The 17384-nt window shown below is 42.3% G+C and overlaps 2 protein-coding genes across 2 annotated transcripts in view; one reads left to right on the top strand and one right to left on the bottom strand.

The window, feature by feature from the left end:
• Positions 1-17384, bottom strand: part of ANKDD1B (ankyrin repeat and death domain containing 1B) — a 60103-nt gene that overhangs the window by 34893 nt on the left and 7826 nt on the right. Inside the window, 5 exon segments of the mRNA XM_070468487.1 lie at positions 677-732; positions 1525-1623; positions 9115-9219; positions 9315-9417; positions 15261-15370. Of these exon segments, the coding sequence (XP_070324588.1) occupies positions 677-732; positions 1525-1623; positions 9115-9219; positions 9315-9417; positions 15261-15370 (473 nt within the window).
• On the top strand, positions 12233-13114 carry LOC110129512 (small ribosomal subunit protein eS4, X isoform-like). Its single transcript, XM_020880912.2, has one exon. It carries the CDS (start codon positions 12235-12237, stop codon positions 13039-13041), a length of 807 nt encoding a protein of 268 aa, XP_020736571.2. The 5' UTR covers positions 12233-12234; the 3' UTR covers positions 13042-13114.

The following is a 17384-nucleotide window of genomic DNA, read 5'->3' as shown; positions in this document are numbered from 1 at the left end:
ATAATATTTATTGTTTGCCCTTCTTGCCCTGTAGGCTTCCAGAATAAGAAAACACTCTCCCTAGCAGGGTTCAGTCATTTCAGTCACTAAGTCACGTCTGACTCTTGGGGACCCCAAGCACTGTGGCCCGCCAGGCGCCTCGGTCCTCCAGCGTCTCCCAGAGCTTACTCAGATTCAGGTGCATCGAGTCAGCGACGCTCTCTGCCTCATACTCTGACCATCATCCAGAGTACACATTAAATATGTTTTGGTGAATAAGTGAATGGATTAACAAATGAACTGCTGTGAGTTACTTTAAAGAAAAAGGGAGGAATCTTTCTGCATCACCTTTTATACCCCGCGGGCTTCCCTTGTGGCTCAGCTGGTAAAGAATCTGCCTGCAATGCGGGAGACCTGGGTTCAATCCCTGGGTTGGGAAGATCCCCTGGAGAAGGCAAAGGCCACCCACTCCAGTATTCTGGCCTGGAGAACGGGGATCGCAAAGAGTCGGACACGACTGAGCGACTTTCACTTCACGTCTGCACCCTGTGGCACAAACACTTTTGTTTGCCTCTTATTCCTTTCTCGAAAGCTGTTCTTCTCACTCTTCCACTTCGGCACCCCCTGCTCAGCTGTAAGGAGCCCCTGCGCAGACCTCACTGACCTCATCTATTTCTGGTGACTGGGTGAGCAGCACTGGACCACAGGGTTGTGCCCACGCTTTGCTTCGAGGTGCAGGGCCGGGCTCCCCTCCTGCACAGAGACCCCCCTCAGGAGAGCCTCCCAGGAACACGCCCGCCCACGGGCAGGGCTGCAGAGTGGCTTCCCCGGCAGGGGCCACGTTGGATAAAGCTGTGTCTCGAGTGCTGGCCACGTTTTCCATGGTTTTAGGTGAAATTCATATTTTTTAAGTTTTAAATGGAAAAAACATAGCTGTTTGAGTGAGAAGGGAACAAACCATCCTGTTTTTTTTTTTTTTTTTACATTTGCTGCTAATTGGCTAGTAAAAAGGGGAATAATACAAGTAATTATATATAACTTTTGGGAAGGCAAACTGTTGCAAGATTTCTGAGAGGTAGTTTTAGCAATATCATATGAAAAGAGTTTACAACGTGCAGAACTCTCTGACCCATACTTTCACATCTAGGAATTTCTCCTAAAAAAAAAAAAGAAAGCATCAAAAACGTGCAGAAGGACATGCATGTCCACTCGGTGTTTCCTTCCCTGGTCAGGGGGGCTGGAGTCCCCAGCAGATCTCAGGGGAAGGACAGAGCAACTGGAGCTAACAGTAGAAAATTCCATGTAGTCCTTTAGTTTCAGACATTTATGGAGCAAAATTGGTTATTCGGACAGTCCACAGAAAGAGTGGGTTGATTTCATTGGGATATCCCATGATCTTTCCGACTGTAGTAACAAGCGAAGAACTCAAATGCTCACCAAAATGCCATTGCCAAATCTATACTGTCAACTGTATTTGACAGTTGCCAAATCAACTGTCACTTCCCTTTCTCTAGTCCTTGGTGAAAAAGTAAAATTCCATCTTACCTTGTCCTTTTCTGTAGTATGCAGATTAAAGAAGATAAGTTTTTCTATCATTTCGATGTGGCCCCTCTCTGCTGCCAAAAGAAATGGTTTTCTTCCCTTCTGAAAATCAGTCACAAACTCCAATATTATTACACACTTATTGAACACACAAGACAACTAGCAAAGTGGGGAGCATTTTGAGGAGGGCAAGGAGGCCAAGGCGGTGATTCTGGTCATGGCATTCTGGGCTGTTCTTAGGGGAAGGTCGTCACAGCCTGTCTCACTTCAAACCAGATCCAGTTCTGAGTTTTTGTGCCAAACTCCAACAGCACAGAATCATTTTCATGGGGGCAGGGAGGTACGTTTAGACATGGCCCTTCCAAAGCATCTGGGGAGGCCCCACCTCACAGCCAGACAAGATTCCTTTTAAAAAGAACATTTTTACCAACTTTCTGCATTTATGGAACAGGTCTTTCACTCAACTATTTATTGAGAAGCTGATTTTGTGCCAGACCTCATCTGAGTCACTTGCATATCAGTCAGTAAGCCTTGCCTTACTGATAAAAATGCTTGAAGGAGAAATTCTCCAGGGTTTAATATTTACATGACTCATTGAGACATGACATTGTATCAGCTGCTTCTTTCCAGGCCCTCCCTGGTTGTTAATGCGGCTTCCCTGGTGGCTCAGATGCTTGCTCATATACTTATCTCTGACATTCACCAAGATCAACAGGAAAACTCTTGAGAACAGGTCTGTATGATATGGGATGGAGAAATTAGGAATTATCCAGAGAATACAGATTAAGAGATATGTTTAGGTGTCATTTGTTAGGGAGGAAAGTTCAAGGGTAGAATCTTTTGATTATGGTAAGTTCTCCAACTTTTCACATTGCAAAGGGAGACTGCATTTCCGATAGCCAAAATGTCATTTGGCTATCAAAAGAACAGTGAAACACCTATTAAAAAACTCAATTTTCTAGCCTGAGATATTTAAAAGCAGGAAAAGAAGTTGGGGTGGCCAACTTGGTAGGCAGCAGAAGTATTTTTGTCAACTAAAGAAAACATTCAAAAATTGGCCTGGTATGTTGTTAACCAAAAGCTTAGCAAGATGTTTGAAATGTTAAAAGCAAGACGCAAGACTCTTTATAAGAAGTTCCCAGAATCTGAGATTTGTTATCTGATCTCCTGCTAATGTAAGATAATCAAAAGATAATGGTCACTGTTTGCTTGAGAAAATAGCTTATGATTCTCCAACAACTTAAAGAAAAAGGAAGGAAAAGTGCTAAAATAATAAATGACTTCCAAAAAAGTATGTATGGATCAGTCCTATGGGACTCTATACATGCTGGGGTCACAAACAGGCACCAAAAATTCACCTTATTTATATTTTTGAGCCAGATGTGTTGCCTCTTAGACCTATATCTCTAGCCCTTCAAAGTCTGAAACCCTGCCCTCATTGAATCACCAAGAAAGGACAAAGGGAAAAGACAGAGACTGCTTGGGACCCTCTCTTGCCACTTGTGAAATTAGATCCCTAATTGGAGATAAAGGTCTAGTCTTGAGCCTCAAACTGCTGTTTAGTCACTAAGTCATGGCCAGCTCTGTTTGAGCCCATGGACTGTAGCCCACTAGGCTCCTCTATCCATCGGATTTCCCAGGCAAATACTGGAAAAGTTTGCAATTTCCTTCTTCAGGGGATCTTCCCCACCCAGGGATCCTCTCCTTCATCTCGTACTTGGCAGGTGGATTCTTTACCACTGTGCCACCTCGGAAGCCCCAGGAGCCATCAACAGCTTTTGGGAAATGACAGAATGATCATGTCCAGCTTATACAAATATCTGCAAACAGTGCCAACAAGAGTCCATATAAACCAGTCACAAAAAGAAAGATGAGAAATGCTGATTATATGCTAGATGAAAACATTTAGTCACACAGTCTTACAAATCAGTCACTCATTTATTCAACAACTATTAACAATTATTAAGCATTTATATATAGACACACACATCACACACATACACACACACACACACACACACATATGTCAGATATTGTGCTAAGCAAAAGTGGCCAAGATAAAAAATATAACACCCTATCCTCAGGAAGCTCAGAGTCCATTAAGGAAGATGAGCACATATGCAAATGATTGTAATGAAAGGCAATAACCAAATGGTGATATGTGGGGGTATGTAACTCAGCTTGAGTTTGTGCCTGTGGTTGGGGAGGCAGGTGATAAGAAACGGTGGCTAATGCCCTGGAACAGAAGAAAGGAAGTCACTGCACTCAGAGATGCCCAAAGTATGGCTTCTCCTCTGGCATTCACAATTCATTTGCAGTTCCTCCAAGTCCAGATGCGGCTTACCAATCAGGAGTCACTTTTATCATAAGCAATGCTGCTTAGTCATAGTTAATATTGTGCTTTTGCCTTGTTTGTAGTGACACAGAGCCAGAAAGTTAACTAAGGTTTAAATTCGCACGCAGAAAGGCGTTTTGTTAGCCCTTTACGCACAAAGGGCATGAATAACACATGATGGTGTTCTGTCTGCAAGTGGACATTTGCTGCTTGTGTCTTTGCTTCTCCTTGGGAGAACCGCTCCCCTGCCCCTCTCCCGGCCAACACACACAAACACACACACCCATTAATTTAGTCCACTTAATGCTATCAATGGCCAGGCTTTACCTGCCACGATCATATAACCCATGGTCACAGGAATTGGTTCAGTATTGGGCACATGTTTCAGGCAGGGCCAAACAGAATTGCTCCTGTGATTTCTATATGAACATTTGATGAGGGAGAAATTTTCTTTCCTATGAATCAAAACCATAACAATATTCATAAGAATTTAAACTTGAGGTTGCTAGTAGCCATTCTTCCCACTATGTGGATAATGCCAATATCAATAATGCCAACAGAGGGACTTCCCTGGTGGTCCAGTAGCTAAGACTCCACGCTCCCAGTGCAGGGGGCCTGGGTTCCATTCCTGGTCAGGAAACTAGACCCCACATACAGCAACTAAGAGTTTACATGCTGCAAGTAAAGATCTCACATACTGCAAATTAGACCCGGCACAGCCAAATAAACAAATAATTTTTTTTAAATGCCAACAGAGACAGCCAAGAGTTGGAGGGGGAGCTGAATCTAGCCATGCCTGCAGCCAGTGAGATACACCCTCAAACTCTTTCGTTAGGAGTTCATAAACAACCTTTAATGTTTATTCCAGATTAAACTGGATTTTTGTCACTCATAATAGAAAGAATTCTCACTAATACATATTTAGCAATCTGGGGACAAACACTGCTGGAAATATTAGGAGTCTGTTCAACCTTAAAATGGCCTTACTCTTTTAACCCTGGTTGCTACAAAGTCTTGCATTTCTGCATGGTTAAACAAAGTGACAGAGGACCCACCCACAGAGAAAGTCTAGTCCGATAAGAAGCGGGAGTTATCAAAGATAAAACATTTTTCCTCCCTAACAAAACAGCCATTGCTTTGAACTTTGGATGCTCTTTAAAAAATGTTATCATGAAGAAAAAAAAAGGTGAAAGCCAAATTACACAAAATAAGGACATTTAAAGTAGCCTGTATCTTATAAACATATCAAAAGGTAGCATAAAGAAAGACCAGACGGCAGTAAAATGAGACACAAACCTTTTCTCCCATCTCTTGTACATATTCTAAGCAAAATAACAAGAAGTTTAAAAACGCGAGTTGCTTTTTAATATATTTTATTATGTCTACTTTCATTTTTTAACCACCCAACCCTTTTAAATTATGCTCAAGTGGGCCTCTGTCCAGTGCAGCAGTCTCCAAGGATGGAGACTGCCCTCATTGTAAGGCAGGAAGATTTTCCAGCCTGGAGGACTGTGGAGCCTGGTGTCAGCGTCTCAGGCTTCAGATCCCAGACAACCACAACTCAGAATCCTGAATCCCTTTCTTAATTAGCAAAAATAAGAAGGATTCCGAATTTCTGTTCCTTTTTTTCCCCTGTATTAGCTTAATGTGTACTTAACCTAATATGTCTTAATTCAATGCATTTAAATTGTTTGCACACGAATAAGTCTGAGGAGTTGCAGTTATTCATTAGAAATTATTTTTCATTTTTAAGTTAACTGCAGGGTTATTTGACAAGTTACCAAGTTGAGTAAAAGTTTCACAAACAGCCATTAAATGGGCACCCAAAGTCCAACCTGACCATCCCTTCTCACACAGATCCCAGAGAGGGTGTCCTGAGGGCCTCTGGGAGAGGAGGCCGGTGGAGGCCAGCACGAGGTACCCCGGTGCCTCCTGGGCGTATCTTCAGCATGAAATTCCCCTTCACCCTGCTATGAGGGATTCATGGCTGAATTCAGCAAAGCGGAAAAGCAGTGGGTCCCTACATAACTGGATATTTGAGAGAGAAAAAGAACATTCAGCAAAAAGTGCAGGAAGAACAGTGTGTTGCTTCTGAAGTCATGGAACTGCTGTGAATGGGCACTGCTGAGTCAGTTCTCCCCAGGTGAGAGGCAACAGGTTTGATGAAATCTAAGGCTGTAAGGTGTGGACCACTGGCCCACAGAAGAAACTATCTTCTCAAATCCTCATGCTCATTATCTCCAGTCTTCTGAACAAGGATGGGTTTTTTTGCATTTGGACCTCTAGAGATTTCCTGTAAATGTTCCTTTAAACCAATGGAAGTTCCTCTATTTACACAGCTGAAACCAACCTAATGTTGTACCATCAGACTTTGTAAATATCCAAAGAAGCATGAGTGGCCTCTGAGGCCGTTCCCTTTATTGTCCCTCCCTCTCCAAACATTTTGGTCTGAGTACTTATTTTTGATCACTAGGTGGAAGTTAAACACAGAGTCAAAATATCTAGACTACTTAACCCATAACTTCTCCTGGCTGCTCTAATCTCTCTCCCCTGGAGGGACAACATATTTTTTAGAGCTACGGAGTTGGGAGAAACCTCAGAATATTTCCCAGTGCCCTCCATCTCTGCCTTCCTACCCAATCTCTTCTGGGCCTACTTAAATCCACTTGATTAATAAAAACCTCCTCCCTGTTTGGCTTTCCTTGTGAGCTTTTGGAGTTCCCTCCAAGGCTAATGAGAAGGATTACTAACTCTGGGCAGGTATACAGGCTCTCAGTCGCCTTCTGTGGATAAGAAACTGGGCAAGAAGGCCAGCTGTGAAGGTGGAGCAGTCTTTTCCATTCAATGCATTTCATGAGCTCCACAATACCTTTAAGCAAACACAGATGCGATACCCAACAATGAATAAACGTGCCCTACGCTCTGGATCCCAGTTCCTACTGGCTTTGGCTAATATCCTTGACCTCACTCACAGATCTCAGAAAAAGGACAGACTCTGTCTCTCCCATGGATGAATCCAGGTTTCTTTAGGAATGGGACTCAGAGGCTCTTCTCTCCCTAGATGACCGAGGGGACCCATGATTTGCTCATTCTGCACATGGTTCTCAATGCAGCTTCATTTTAGGATCTCTCAGCTAACACCTGGCTCTGCATTGTCAGGGCTCCTCAGTCTTTTCCCCAACAAATAGTCAGCGTTGGAGGGAGAGGAGTGGGATGGGCGAACTCAGCGCCAGCTGAAGAGATGACAGACAGGAAGGCCAGCAGGAGCTGCAGAAGTGGGAAGGCTCCCCGTAAACCTGCTTTGTCATTGAGCCTCCTCAGCCTGTCTGATCCTCCCTACACACAGCTGTCTCCCATGAAAGCATCCAGAGCCACTGAAAAGGAAGACAGTCCTGTGAACACACACCTGCTGACTTGAATTGAACGGAATTCAATCATAGGCCACACTCCTAGTTAGCATGATCAAACTGGGCTGTCTGACTTCTTCATCCTGACATTAAATGCTGTTTGATGATGGTTATCAGTTTGAGGAAACCAGACAGTGTTTTACCCTATAATAATTGTTATAATAACTACCATTTGGTGAGCACTTACCATGTGCCAGGCTCTTTGCTAGGTGCTCTGTAGTCATTAACTCATTTAAGCATCCCGGCAATGGCTGCTTTGATGTTGCTACATGGGAATGGCTTAGGGTTGGTGTCTGATTGGAAAGGGGTGGTAGAATGGCTTGCCATTTTGCTCACAGACAGAGGTATCTGTACATAAGATTGAGGAAGTATGAAAATCATTTACATCAAAGAATGGAGAAATTGCTGATAAAAAGAGACATGGAGGTCAAGACATCCTTCAAAATCATGCCTTGGTGCTACCATGAAATAGGTTTTATTATTCCTATTGCACAGAGGCAAACACTGAGGACTTCAGCAGTTGGAGGACTTGCTAAACCCACATATTTAATATATGCCCAAACCTCAGCCCAAGTCTGTCTGCCTCCAAGCTATAAAGTGTACAGTTGCTCAGTCATACTTAGAAGTAAAAGAAATTTATAGACGTCATTTGACAAAAGTTTTTGTTATTATTTTTAAGATTGAGGTTAAAAAAAAAGTGTTCCTAAAAAAAAAAATGTGTTCCTAAAAGATGAAATAAAATGAATATTACTGATTAACTTCTAGAGAGTCTTCAATGGAGAATGAAGTTCAACAGGCATAGTGAAGAGGAAGTCCCATTTGAAATCCAAATGCCAACCCCACAGAGGATACTGCCTTATGAAAAAAGCCCAGAAAGGGTTATTTCCTAGCGCATGGGCAATGCCCACGGTCCTCTGTGAGGGGAGACAGTACTGCACGGTGACTGGAGTCACCAGATCTTAATTCCAAACCTGGCTCTGTCACCTTCCAGTTTGGGCACCTGAGACCAGGTACTTAGTCTCTCTGAGCCTCGACTTCCTCAAATATAAATAAAAATATTTCTTCATTATAGGATTACTATGGGGATTAACAGTATAAAGTATTCATTCAACAATGATTTCTTAAGCATCCATATGTGCCAAGCTCTAGACCTCTCACTGAAATGTGTGGACACAGCTTTCCTTCGGGCCAAGCACACCAATAAATAGTCAATAAGTGGTGCGTAGTTGCTTCAGTCATGCCCAACTCTGCGACCCCATGGACTATACATAGCCCACCAGGCTCCTCTGTCCATGGGATGCTCCAGGCAAGAATACTGGAGTGGGTTGCCATGCCCCCCTGCCCCGGGGATCTTCCCCACCCAGGGATCAAGCCCCCGAATCTCTTATGTCTCCTGCATTGTAGGCAGGTTCTTCACCACTACAGCCACTGTAGCTGTTATTGTTATTTCCATGCTTCTCATGAAAGGACAAAAATAGAGACAAACATAGTGCTATTGCAGCATACTCCATGGCTCATTGCAGCGCAGCCTTGGGCCGAGCACATTCTCAAAAGGCCAGGCATCACAGAGTAAGTAAGACGCAGACAGCCACACAGGGTGGGTCCTGTCCGCCCCATGGCCAGGATGAGGGAGTAGAGACTGCTTCTTCATTACTTCCTGCCTTCCCCACATGCAGGGGCCAAGGCCGCCACCAGCACCGATAACTGCCCGCTGCTCTGCGGTCTGCCAGAGTGAGGGAGGAGTCAGCCACAGGGCCGGGTCTGTCTGTGCCGGCTGCTCTGGCAGTTCCAGCAGGGACAGGAAGACAGTGGAATTTAGCAAGGTTTATTTGAGACCCACAGCTAACACACCTCATCAGGCTGGTCCAGGTCTTCCAGGTACAGATCTTGAATGAGGTGGTCCACGATGCGCATGTTATTGCTCTGAGCTACAAAGTGGAGGGCATTCACTCCATCCTAAAGAGAGCCAGGGGAGGGGAGGTAATTACTCTGTAACCTTCCCCCTCCTGCACGGTGAGCGAGGGCTTGTCTGGTGTGATCCACATACCTACCTGCCTCTCGGCTCTCTGGTCCGCTCCAGCTCTAACCAACATGAGCATGCTCTCAAGACTTCCAGAACAGGCTGCAAGGTGAAGAAGTGTCAAGCCATGCTTCCTCTAGAAAAGAGAAGAAAGGAACCCCACTTGAGTGAGCCACCACACTATCTCAGCCAACAAAAGCCAGGTTAATACCTAACTGCTGAAGATCAAGAGATGAGAGAGTTCAGTTTTCAGCAAAAGTGATATATATCATACATACAAAGAAAGCACACAAACAATAAACATATTAGAAGAAAATTTAGATTATAATGTATAGTGTTTTGATTCAAAAGTTATAAAAGGAATAAGTTGATAAAGTCAGTAAACAAATGACAGATTTTTAAAATGTAACTTAATATAGATAAATGGTTACTTTCTATAATATATGAAGTATCCTTACAAATCAACAAGGACCAAAAAAGCTACTCTCTTAAGGTATTAGTGCAAATGAAACCATTTCAGTTTAAACAATTTGGCAATATCTATTAAAATTTTAAGTACAATCAGCAATCCCACTCCTGGGACTCTATCCCATGAAAATAAATTTTTAAACCTGATGTTATATAAACAAGGTTATTAATTGCAACCGTTAAAACTAACAGCAAGGTAAATGTCCGTCAACATGGGAACACTGAACAAATCAGGGAACAGTCACACCACATCATGTAGGCACTAAAAATAATTAACTAGGGCTATCACAATTGGAGAGATTTCCATTAGGTTGCTATTAAATGTGGAAAATAAGATGCAGAGAAAATATAATACAATCCCATTTTTTATAAAACAAGCAATGACCAAAAAAACTCATATGTGTTTATATATGTATTTATGTCTATTGTAAGTGGGTAAGTAGGTGGATAGATAGCAATGTGGATATGATTATACGAGCAAGAGGAAAAGTACAGAAATAAACACACAGATCCTACATTACTAAATGTAGTTACTGGAGAAGAGGAAGCTATGCAGAAAAAGAAAAACCAGAGAAGACTGAAGTTATAAAAAGAATTCTACTTATATATAAATTATTTGAAATACACTGTATATATAAAGTCATGTAAGTGTGTATATGCACATACTTGTGCACAAGAGAGGCAGAGACTGCTCAAGACCTGCTGACCCACAGTGATGCTGGGGGACTCAGACTTGTGCTCCAAATGAGCAGACAGACAAGTGTGAAAGGAAATAGCTAGAGTTAACACTGGCTATCTCAGGGAGGAGGGAATGAAGGGCTATGATTCGGGGAAAACTGCAACCTGAGCCCTAGGCCCCAAGTTAAAGAAGTCTACAGAGCAGACATTGTGAGCATGATCTGTAGACTCAAACAAACTGACCTCAAACTCTGTCTCGACCACTTCCAAACGCTGCAGTCTTGGTCAGCTTAGTTAACCCTAAGCCTCAGGATCCTTATCTGTAAGTCCATGTGTCTGCTTTTCTATTTCCTTTTATCCCTGTCAAAAAATCTATGAATAAGGTCTAAGGATCTAATGTATAATGTGGTGACTCTAGTTGACAAGACTTTTATACAAGTGAAATTTGCTAAGTGCATAGAATTTACATGTTCTCACCAAAAAAAGAAATGAGATGATGAGTGTGTTAATTAACTAGATGGAAGGAATCTTTTCACAATGTATACACAAACTGAATTGTCACTATGTACATTTTATTTTATTTTATTTACTATGTACATTTTAAATGTATCACAATTTCATTTGTCAACTATACCTCAACAAAACTGAAAAAAAATTTTAAATAAATCTCTTTGAAAATGAAGGCAAGCAACAACAAAAACAAGAAAACCCACAGGGTTTATAGGGGAAATGAGACAGGTACCCATCACTCAAAAACTCTGTCATTGATACATTTTCATTTTTTAAAAATATAGGACCCTGCTCTGGACTGAGTGTTTGTGTCCCTCAGTGACTCATGTTAAGTCTAATCCCTGACGTGATGGATTTGAAAGTCATGCCTTTGGGAGCTAACTAGGTCAGGAGAGTGAACCCTGATGAATGGGATTAGTGCCCTCATAAACAGGCACGGAGCTTGGCTCCTCACTCTGCTCGCCACTGCGAGTGAATAAAACCAGAAGTGGCTCTCACAGGACACTGGAAGTGCCGCCATCTTGATCTTGGAGCCTCCAGTTTCCAGGTCTGTGAGAAATAAAGCTTTGAAGGTTTGTTGTGGAACCACCCAGCCTATGCTATATTTCTTACATCAGCCCAAACTAAAACAGACCCTAATAAGGGGTCGCAAAGAGTCGGACACGACTGAGCGACTGAACTGAACTGAATAAAAACAGTAGTACAATTGTACATTAAATGGTTAAGTATTTAATCCAATAAACATGGTACTACATATAAAAAAATCATCTTTAACTTCTGTAAATGTGCCTTCCAAAAAGTAAGCCTTCTCAGAACATCTTATTTGCCTCTTATAATCAATTATATTTGTAAACCTGGAGGACAGTTTGATAAACGTATAGCAAAGAAACCAATAAACAAGGAATGAGGTTCTGTGGGAGCCTTCCATTTTGAAGTGTATAAGCCTTTTAGCAGTAATCTGGGCTGCCACTGAAACTGCATTAACGTCTTCTCTTATTCTCAGTAAAGTTCAGGTATGGAGAAGAAAAAAAAACAAGCCCCAGATTACTGAGATATATACTGGGAAATAAGCAGGGCGACAATATACAGCCTTGATGGACTCCTTTTCCTGCTTGGAACCAGTCTGTTGGTCCATGTCCAGTTCTAACTGTTGCTTCCTGACCTGCATACAGGTTTCTCAAGAGGCAGGTTAAGCAGTCTGGTATTCCCATCTCTTTGACAATTTTCCACAGTTTGTGATGATCCACACAGTCAAAGGCTTTGGCATAGTCAATAAAGCAGAAATAGCTCTTTTCATGCCTAGCGCAGCCATGGCTCGGGGTCCCAAGAAGCACCTGAAACGCATAGCAGCTCCAAAACATTGGATGCTGGATAAACTGACTGGTGTGTTTGCTCCTCGTCCATCTACTGGGCCCCACAAGCTAAGGGAATGTCTCCCCCTAATCATTTTCCTAAGGAATAGACTTAAGTATGCCCTAACTGGAGATGAAGTAAAGAAGATCTGCATGCAGCGTTTCATTAAGATCGGTGGCAAAGTCTGCACAGATATAACCTACCCAGCTGGTTTTATGGATGTCATCAACACTGATAAGACTGGAGAGAATTTTCATTTGATCTATGACACCAAGGGTCGCTTTACTATTCATTGTATTACACCTGAGGAGGCCAAGTATAAATTGTGCAAAGTAAGAAAGATATTTGTGGGGACAAAAGGAATCCCTCATCTGGTAACCCATGATGCTCGTACCATCCGTTACCCTGATCCCCTCATCAAGGTGAATGACACCATTCAGATTGACTTGGAGACTGGCAAGATTACTGATTTCATCAAATTTGACACTGGTAACCTGTGCATGGTGACTGGAGGTGCTAACCTGGGAAGAATTGGTGTGATTACAAACCGGGAGAGACATCCAGGCTCTTCTGATGTGGTTCATGTGAAAGATGCGAACGGCAACAGCTTTGCCACACGGCTCTCAAACATTTTCGTTATTGGCAAAGGCAACAAACCGTGGATCTCTCTTCCCCGTGGAAAGGGTATTCGCCTTACCATTGCTGAGGAGAGAGATAAGAGACTCGCAGCCAAACAGAGCAGTGGATAAAATGATCTCTATGTGATGTGATTGGAAAAGTCTTTGTATTTAATTAAAGATAATACCAAGTGATAAATAACAACAACAACAAAAATAAAGCAGAAATAGATGTTTTTCTGGAACTTTCTTGCTTTTTCGATGATCCAGCGGATGTTGGCAATTTGACCTCTGGTTCCTCTGCCTTTTCTAAATCCAGCTTGAACATCTAGAAGTTCATGGTTCACGTATTGTTGAAGCCTGGCTTGGAGAATTTTGATCATTACTTTACTAGCTTGTGAGATGAGTGCAATCGTGCGGTAGTTTAAGCACAAGCTGGTCTCAACATTGATGGGAGAAATATCAATAACCTCAGATATGCAGATGACACCACCTTTATGGCAGAAAGCAAAGAACTAAAGAGCGTCTTAATAAAAGTGAATGAGGAGAGTGAAAAAGTGAACTTAAAACTCAACATTCAGAAAACTAAGATCATGACATCCAGTCCCATCACTTCATGGGAAATAGATGTAGAAACAGTGGAAACAGTGGCTGACTTTCTTTTTTGGGCTCCAAAATCACTGCAGATGGTGACTGCAGCCATGAAATTAAAAGACACTTACTCCTTGGAAGAAAAGTTATGACCAACCTAGACAGCATATTAAAAAGCAGACATTACTTTGCCAACAAAGGTCCATCTAGTTAAGGCTATGGTTTTTCCAGTAGTCATATATGGATGTGAGCGTTGGACTATAAAGAAAGCTGAGTGCCAAAAAATTGATGCTTTTGAACTGTGGTGTTGGAGAAGACTCTGGAGAGTCCCTTGGACTACAAGGAGATCCAACCAGTCCATCCTAAAGGAAATCAGTCCTGAATATTCACTGGAAGGACTGATCTTGAGGCTGAAGCTCCAATACTTTGGCCACCTGATGTGAAGAACTGATTCACTGAAAAGATCCTGATGTTGGGAAAGATAGAAGGTGGGAGAAGGGGATGACAGAGGATGAGATGGTTGAACGGCATCACTGACTCAATGGGCATGAATTTGAGTAAGCTCCAGGGTTGGTGATGGACAGGGAGGCCTGGTGTGCTGCAGTCCACGGAGTCACAAAGAATCAGACACAGCTGAGCATCTGAACTGAACTGAAAGCAGCTTTGAGAGCAGATGTTTGTATTATCCTCTGAGTACCACCTGCCCTCCGCCTGGAAGCCTTTGTCCACATCTGAAGTAATAACTTCCATTTACCTCATCGGCCTCTTTCCCAGACTTGGAGGTGCTGCCCACACTGAACCAGAGTCCTCACCTCTGGGTAATGCAACTGATCCTCTGGGCAACCATTTTATCCTTACAAACGCATGACATAAGGTCAACATGGGAAATAAGCAAAAGCCTAATTCCTATTGGTAATGAAAAAACAGTTTTGTCACCAAATACAAAGAGCACAAGACATGCATATTCTTTAAAGAGATCTTTCCAAAATGAATACTGTGAATGGAAACAGTTTGTGTGTATGTGGAGAAAAGATAACCCAAGTGACCAGATTTCCCCTTACAATAATTATGCTCTAATCTGCTGCTGCTGCTGCTGCTAAGTCACTTCAGTCGTGTCCGATGCTGTGCGACCCCATAGACGGCAGCCCACCAGGCTCCCCCGTCTCTGGGATTCTCCAGGCAAGAACACTGGAGTGGGTTGCCATTTCCTTCTCCAGTGCGTGAAAAGTGAAAGTGAAGTCGCTCAGTCATGTCCGACTCTTAGCGACCTCATGGACTGCAGCCTACCAGGCTCCTTGTCCATGGGATTTTCCAGGCAAGAGTACTGGAGTGGGGTGCCATTGCTTTCTCTGCTCTGAGTGCCAAGGAATTGATGCTTTTGAACTGTGGTGTTGGAGGAGACTCTTGAGAGTCCCTTGGACTGCAAGGAGATCCGACCAGTCCATCCTAAAGCAAATTAGTCCAGAATATTCATTGGAAGGACTGATGTTGAAGCTGAAACTCCAATACTTTGGCCACCTGATGCAAAGAACTGACTCACTGGGAAAGACCCTGATGGTGGGACAGATTGAAGGCATGAGGAGAAGGGGACGACAGAGGATGAGATGGCTGGATGGCATCACCGACTCGATGGACAGGAGTTTGAGTAAACTCTGGGAGTTGTCGATGGAAAGGGAGGACTGGCATGCTGCAGTCCATGGGGTAACAAAGAGTTGGACAAGACTGAGTGACTTATCTGAACTGAACTGAATCCATTCTACCAAATGATGAGCTTATCAGCAGTATCCACCCTGACCTTGTGATTAAGCAAGAAATCCACAGCAGATAAACCATTTGTCCCCACTGCAAAATGCAAGACTATGTGGTTCATCTGAGGGAACATAATTTGTGTCTTCAGTCATCTGATTGCTATTTTGTGTTCTTAAGATTCCTGATCCTTGAATGGCCATAATTTTTTTTTTTTACCAGGTGTTTGTGTTTTGGTTATCTACTCTTTGCCTTGTCTTTAAAAGCAGCGAGAACTGTATCCAGCATAATTTTACATTTCTCTACTATTAGATAACATCAGAGAATTTAGCAACCAACTGGAGTGTATACATCAGGCTGAAATCCACTGCATAACCTATGACTTATTATAACAATATAATAGATTTCAACTAGAGTGTAAAAAAAGCTGTATTTTTCCTGTATGCAACCATTAATTATGGTAGGATATATTGATAATTCATAACAAAAAATTTTCCTAGTTCAGTCCATATGTGACTCTTTCCCCTGTAGTTTTCTGGACTTTAAATTGTATTGAATCAAACAAATGAAGAAAGAGACAAAAAGAAAGAAGGGAGGGAGAGAAGGAAGGAAAGAAGGAAAGACACACACAGATAAAAAAGCATGACTGTCTTTTGCTTCAAAGAAAAGCCGGCTTGGGGCTCCCAGGCTGTCTGGAGACACTCTGAGGTGCTTCAGACAAAGGATGCTTTGCTTGTAAGTAAAACGCATGTCATATTTCCCACATTCTGGACATTGATTTTGCTTCCAAAGAATTTACTATCCCTTGCTTCTCATTAATAAATTATTGCAAAAATATGAGAACTGTTTAAACACCTGATTTCCTTAGTAGCTAAATCAGTGATAAACTAAGTTTGACAAAACATGAGTTACCCTTGCTATTGTTTGCAGTCTAGAGCTATATTCTAGTATGCCCAATTTGGGCTTGTAAACTCCCCTTTATTTGTGAATAAGGATGCAAACCAAAATAGCATCCAAGATAAGTCAATAAAACCACTTCCTTTTTTTTTTCATCTTTGTCATCACCGATTTTAAAGAACTCTACAAGCGACCATGTCAGCAATTTGCTGTAAACAGGACTAAAAAAGATGTCATTAGAAACTATAATATAATTCATCAGGAGTTTATAATAACTTGCTACATTGGCTGTTAGTTTTAGTGTATCAAGTACTTTTATATAAAAGTATGGTTTAAAATATTAGAAAGTTATATGGAAAAATTTTCAAATAGTTATTGAAAGGTACCTTGGAGGATCTATTTCCTGCTGTTTAGAAAAATGATTATTGCTTTACTTATTCAACATTTAATCTACATATTACCTCCAAAGATCCTTGCTTATTTCTTCCGCTCCCTTCCTTTCTTGTTTCCTTTCCTCTTTTTTGTTCCTAAAATTGTTCTGCAAAAATTTGCCATTTTTCTACTCTTTCTAGGATGTCTAAGTATAATGAATAGGATATCCACACATAACATATCAGACATGCACACAATATACACATACAGACAAATCCCCTCACATACACACAGGCACAACTGCTAACATCCTTCCACTGCACACCTCAGTTTCTATGACTCACTGCCTGGAACAGATCCAGGTTTTGTAGAAGGTGAAGTTTACACTTTTCAGGAGCCCTCTTTAAAGCCAGAGTCAGAAAGCTTAACTGATGGCAGTTTAAATTTCTTCCTTTTTCAGATTTTACAAAACCATATAACAATGGACCACACTGCTAGAGCCCTCCACGTTCCTTGGAAGGAGTCTGTATAAGCAGGTCTCTTAAAGTTTCCGCTTCATTTAGCATCAAAGCCACCTCTGCCATCCCCACCTTGAAGCACTCCACATTGTCCTAAACAGACACAGCCCCAGTCTGTTCACTGATGAACCGTGCCTGTGGGGCTGTCAGGAAATCTCCACAAGGCCAAGCAGTAGGCAGTCCGTTTTTCTGGCAGTGGGACTTCCCCCCTAAACCCAGGCACTGAAGAACAAGTGAGCCCCGGGTCTCAGGAGAGGCCCCTCTGGCCAACAGGCAGAGGTACTATATTCCGCAAGCAGTAAAAAGCAAAGCTGTGCTTGCCTTTGCATTTTAAATTTGGAAGGCTCCAAC

Source organism: Odocoileus virginianus, chromosome 6 (genome assembly GCF_023699985.2).
Source record: "Odocoileus virginianus isolate 20LAN1187 ecotype Illinois chromosome 6, Ovbor_1.2, whole genome shotgun sequence".
In the NCBI taxonomy this organism is placed as follows: domain Eukaryota; kingdom Metazoa; phylum Chordata; class Mammalia; order Artiodactyla; family Cervidae; genus Odocoileus; species Odocoileus virginianus.
The sequence above is the reverse complement of the archived record's forward strand: the minus strand, read 5'-3'. Positions and strand labels throughout refer to the sequence as shown.

Excerpts from the sequence above, each read along its gene's own strand:
- LOC110129512 (XM_020880912.2), top strand. The coding sequence starts at position 12,235 with ATGCCTAGCGCAGCCATGGCTCGGGGTCCCAAGAAGCACCTGAAACGC.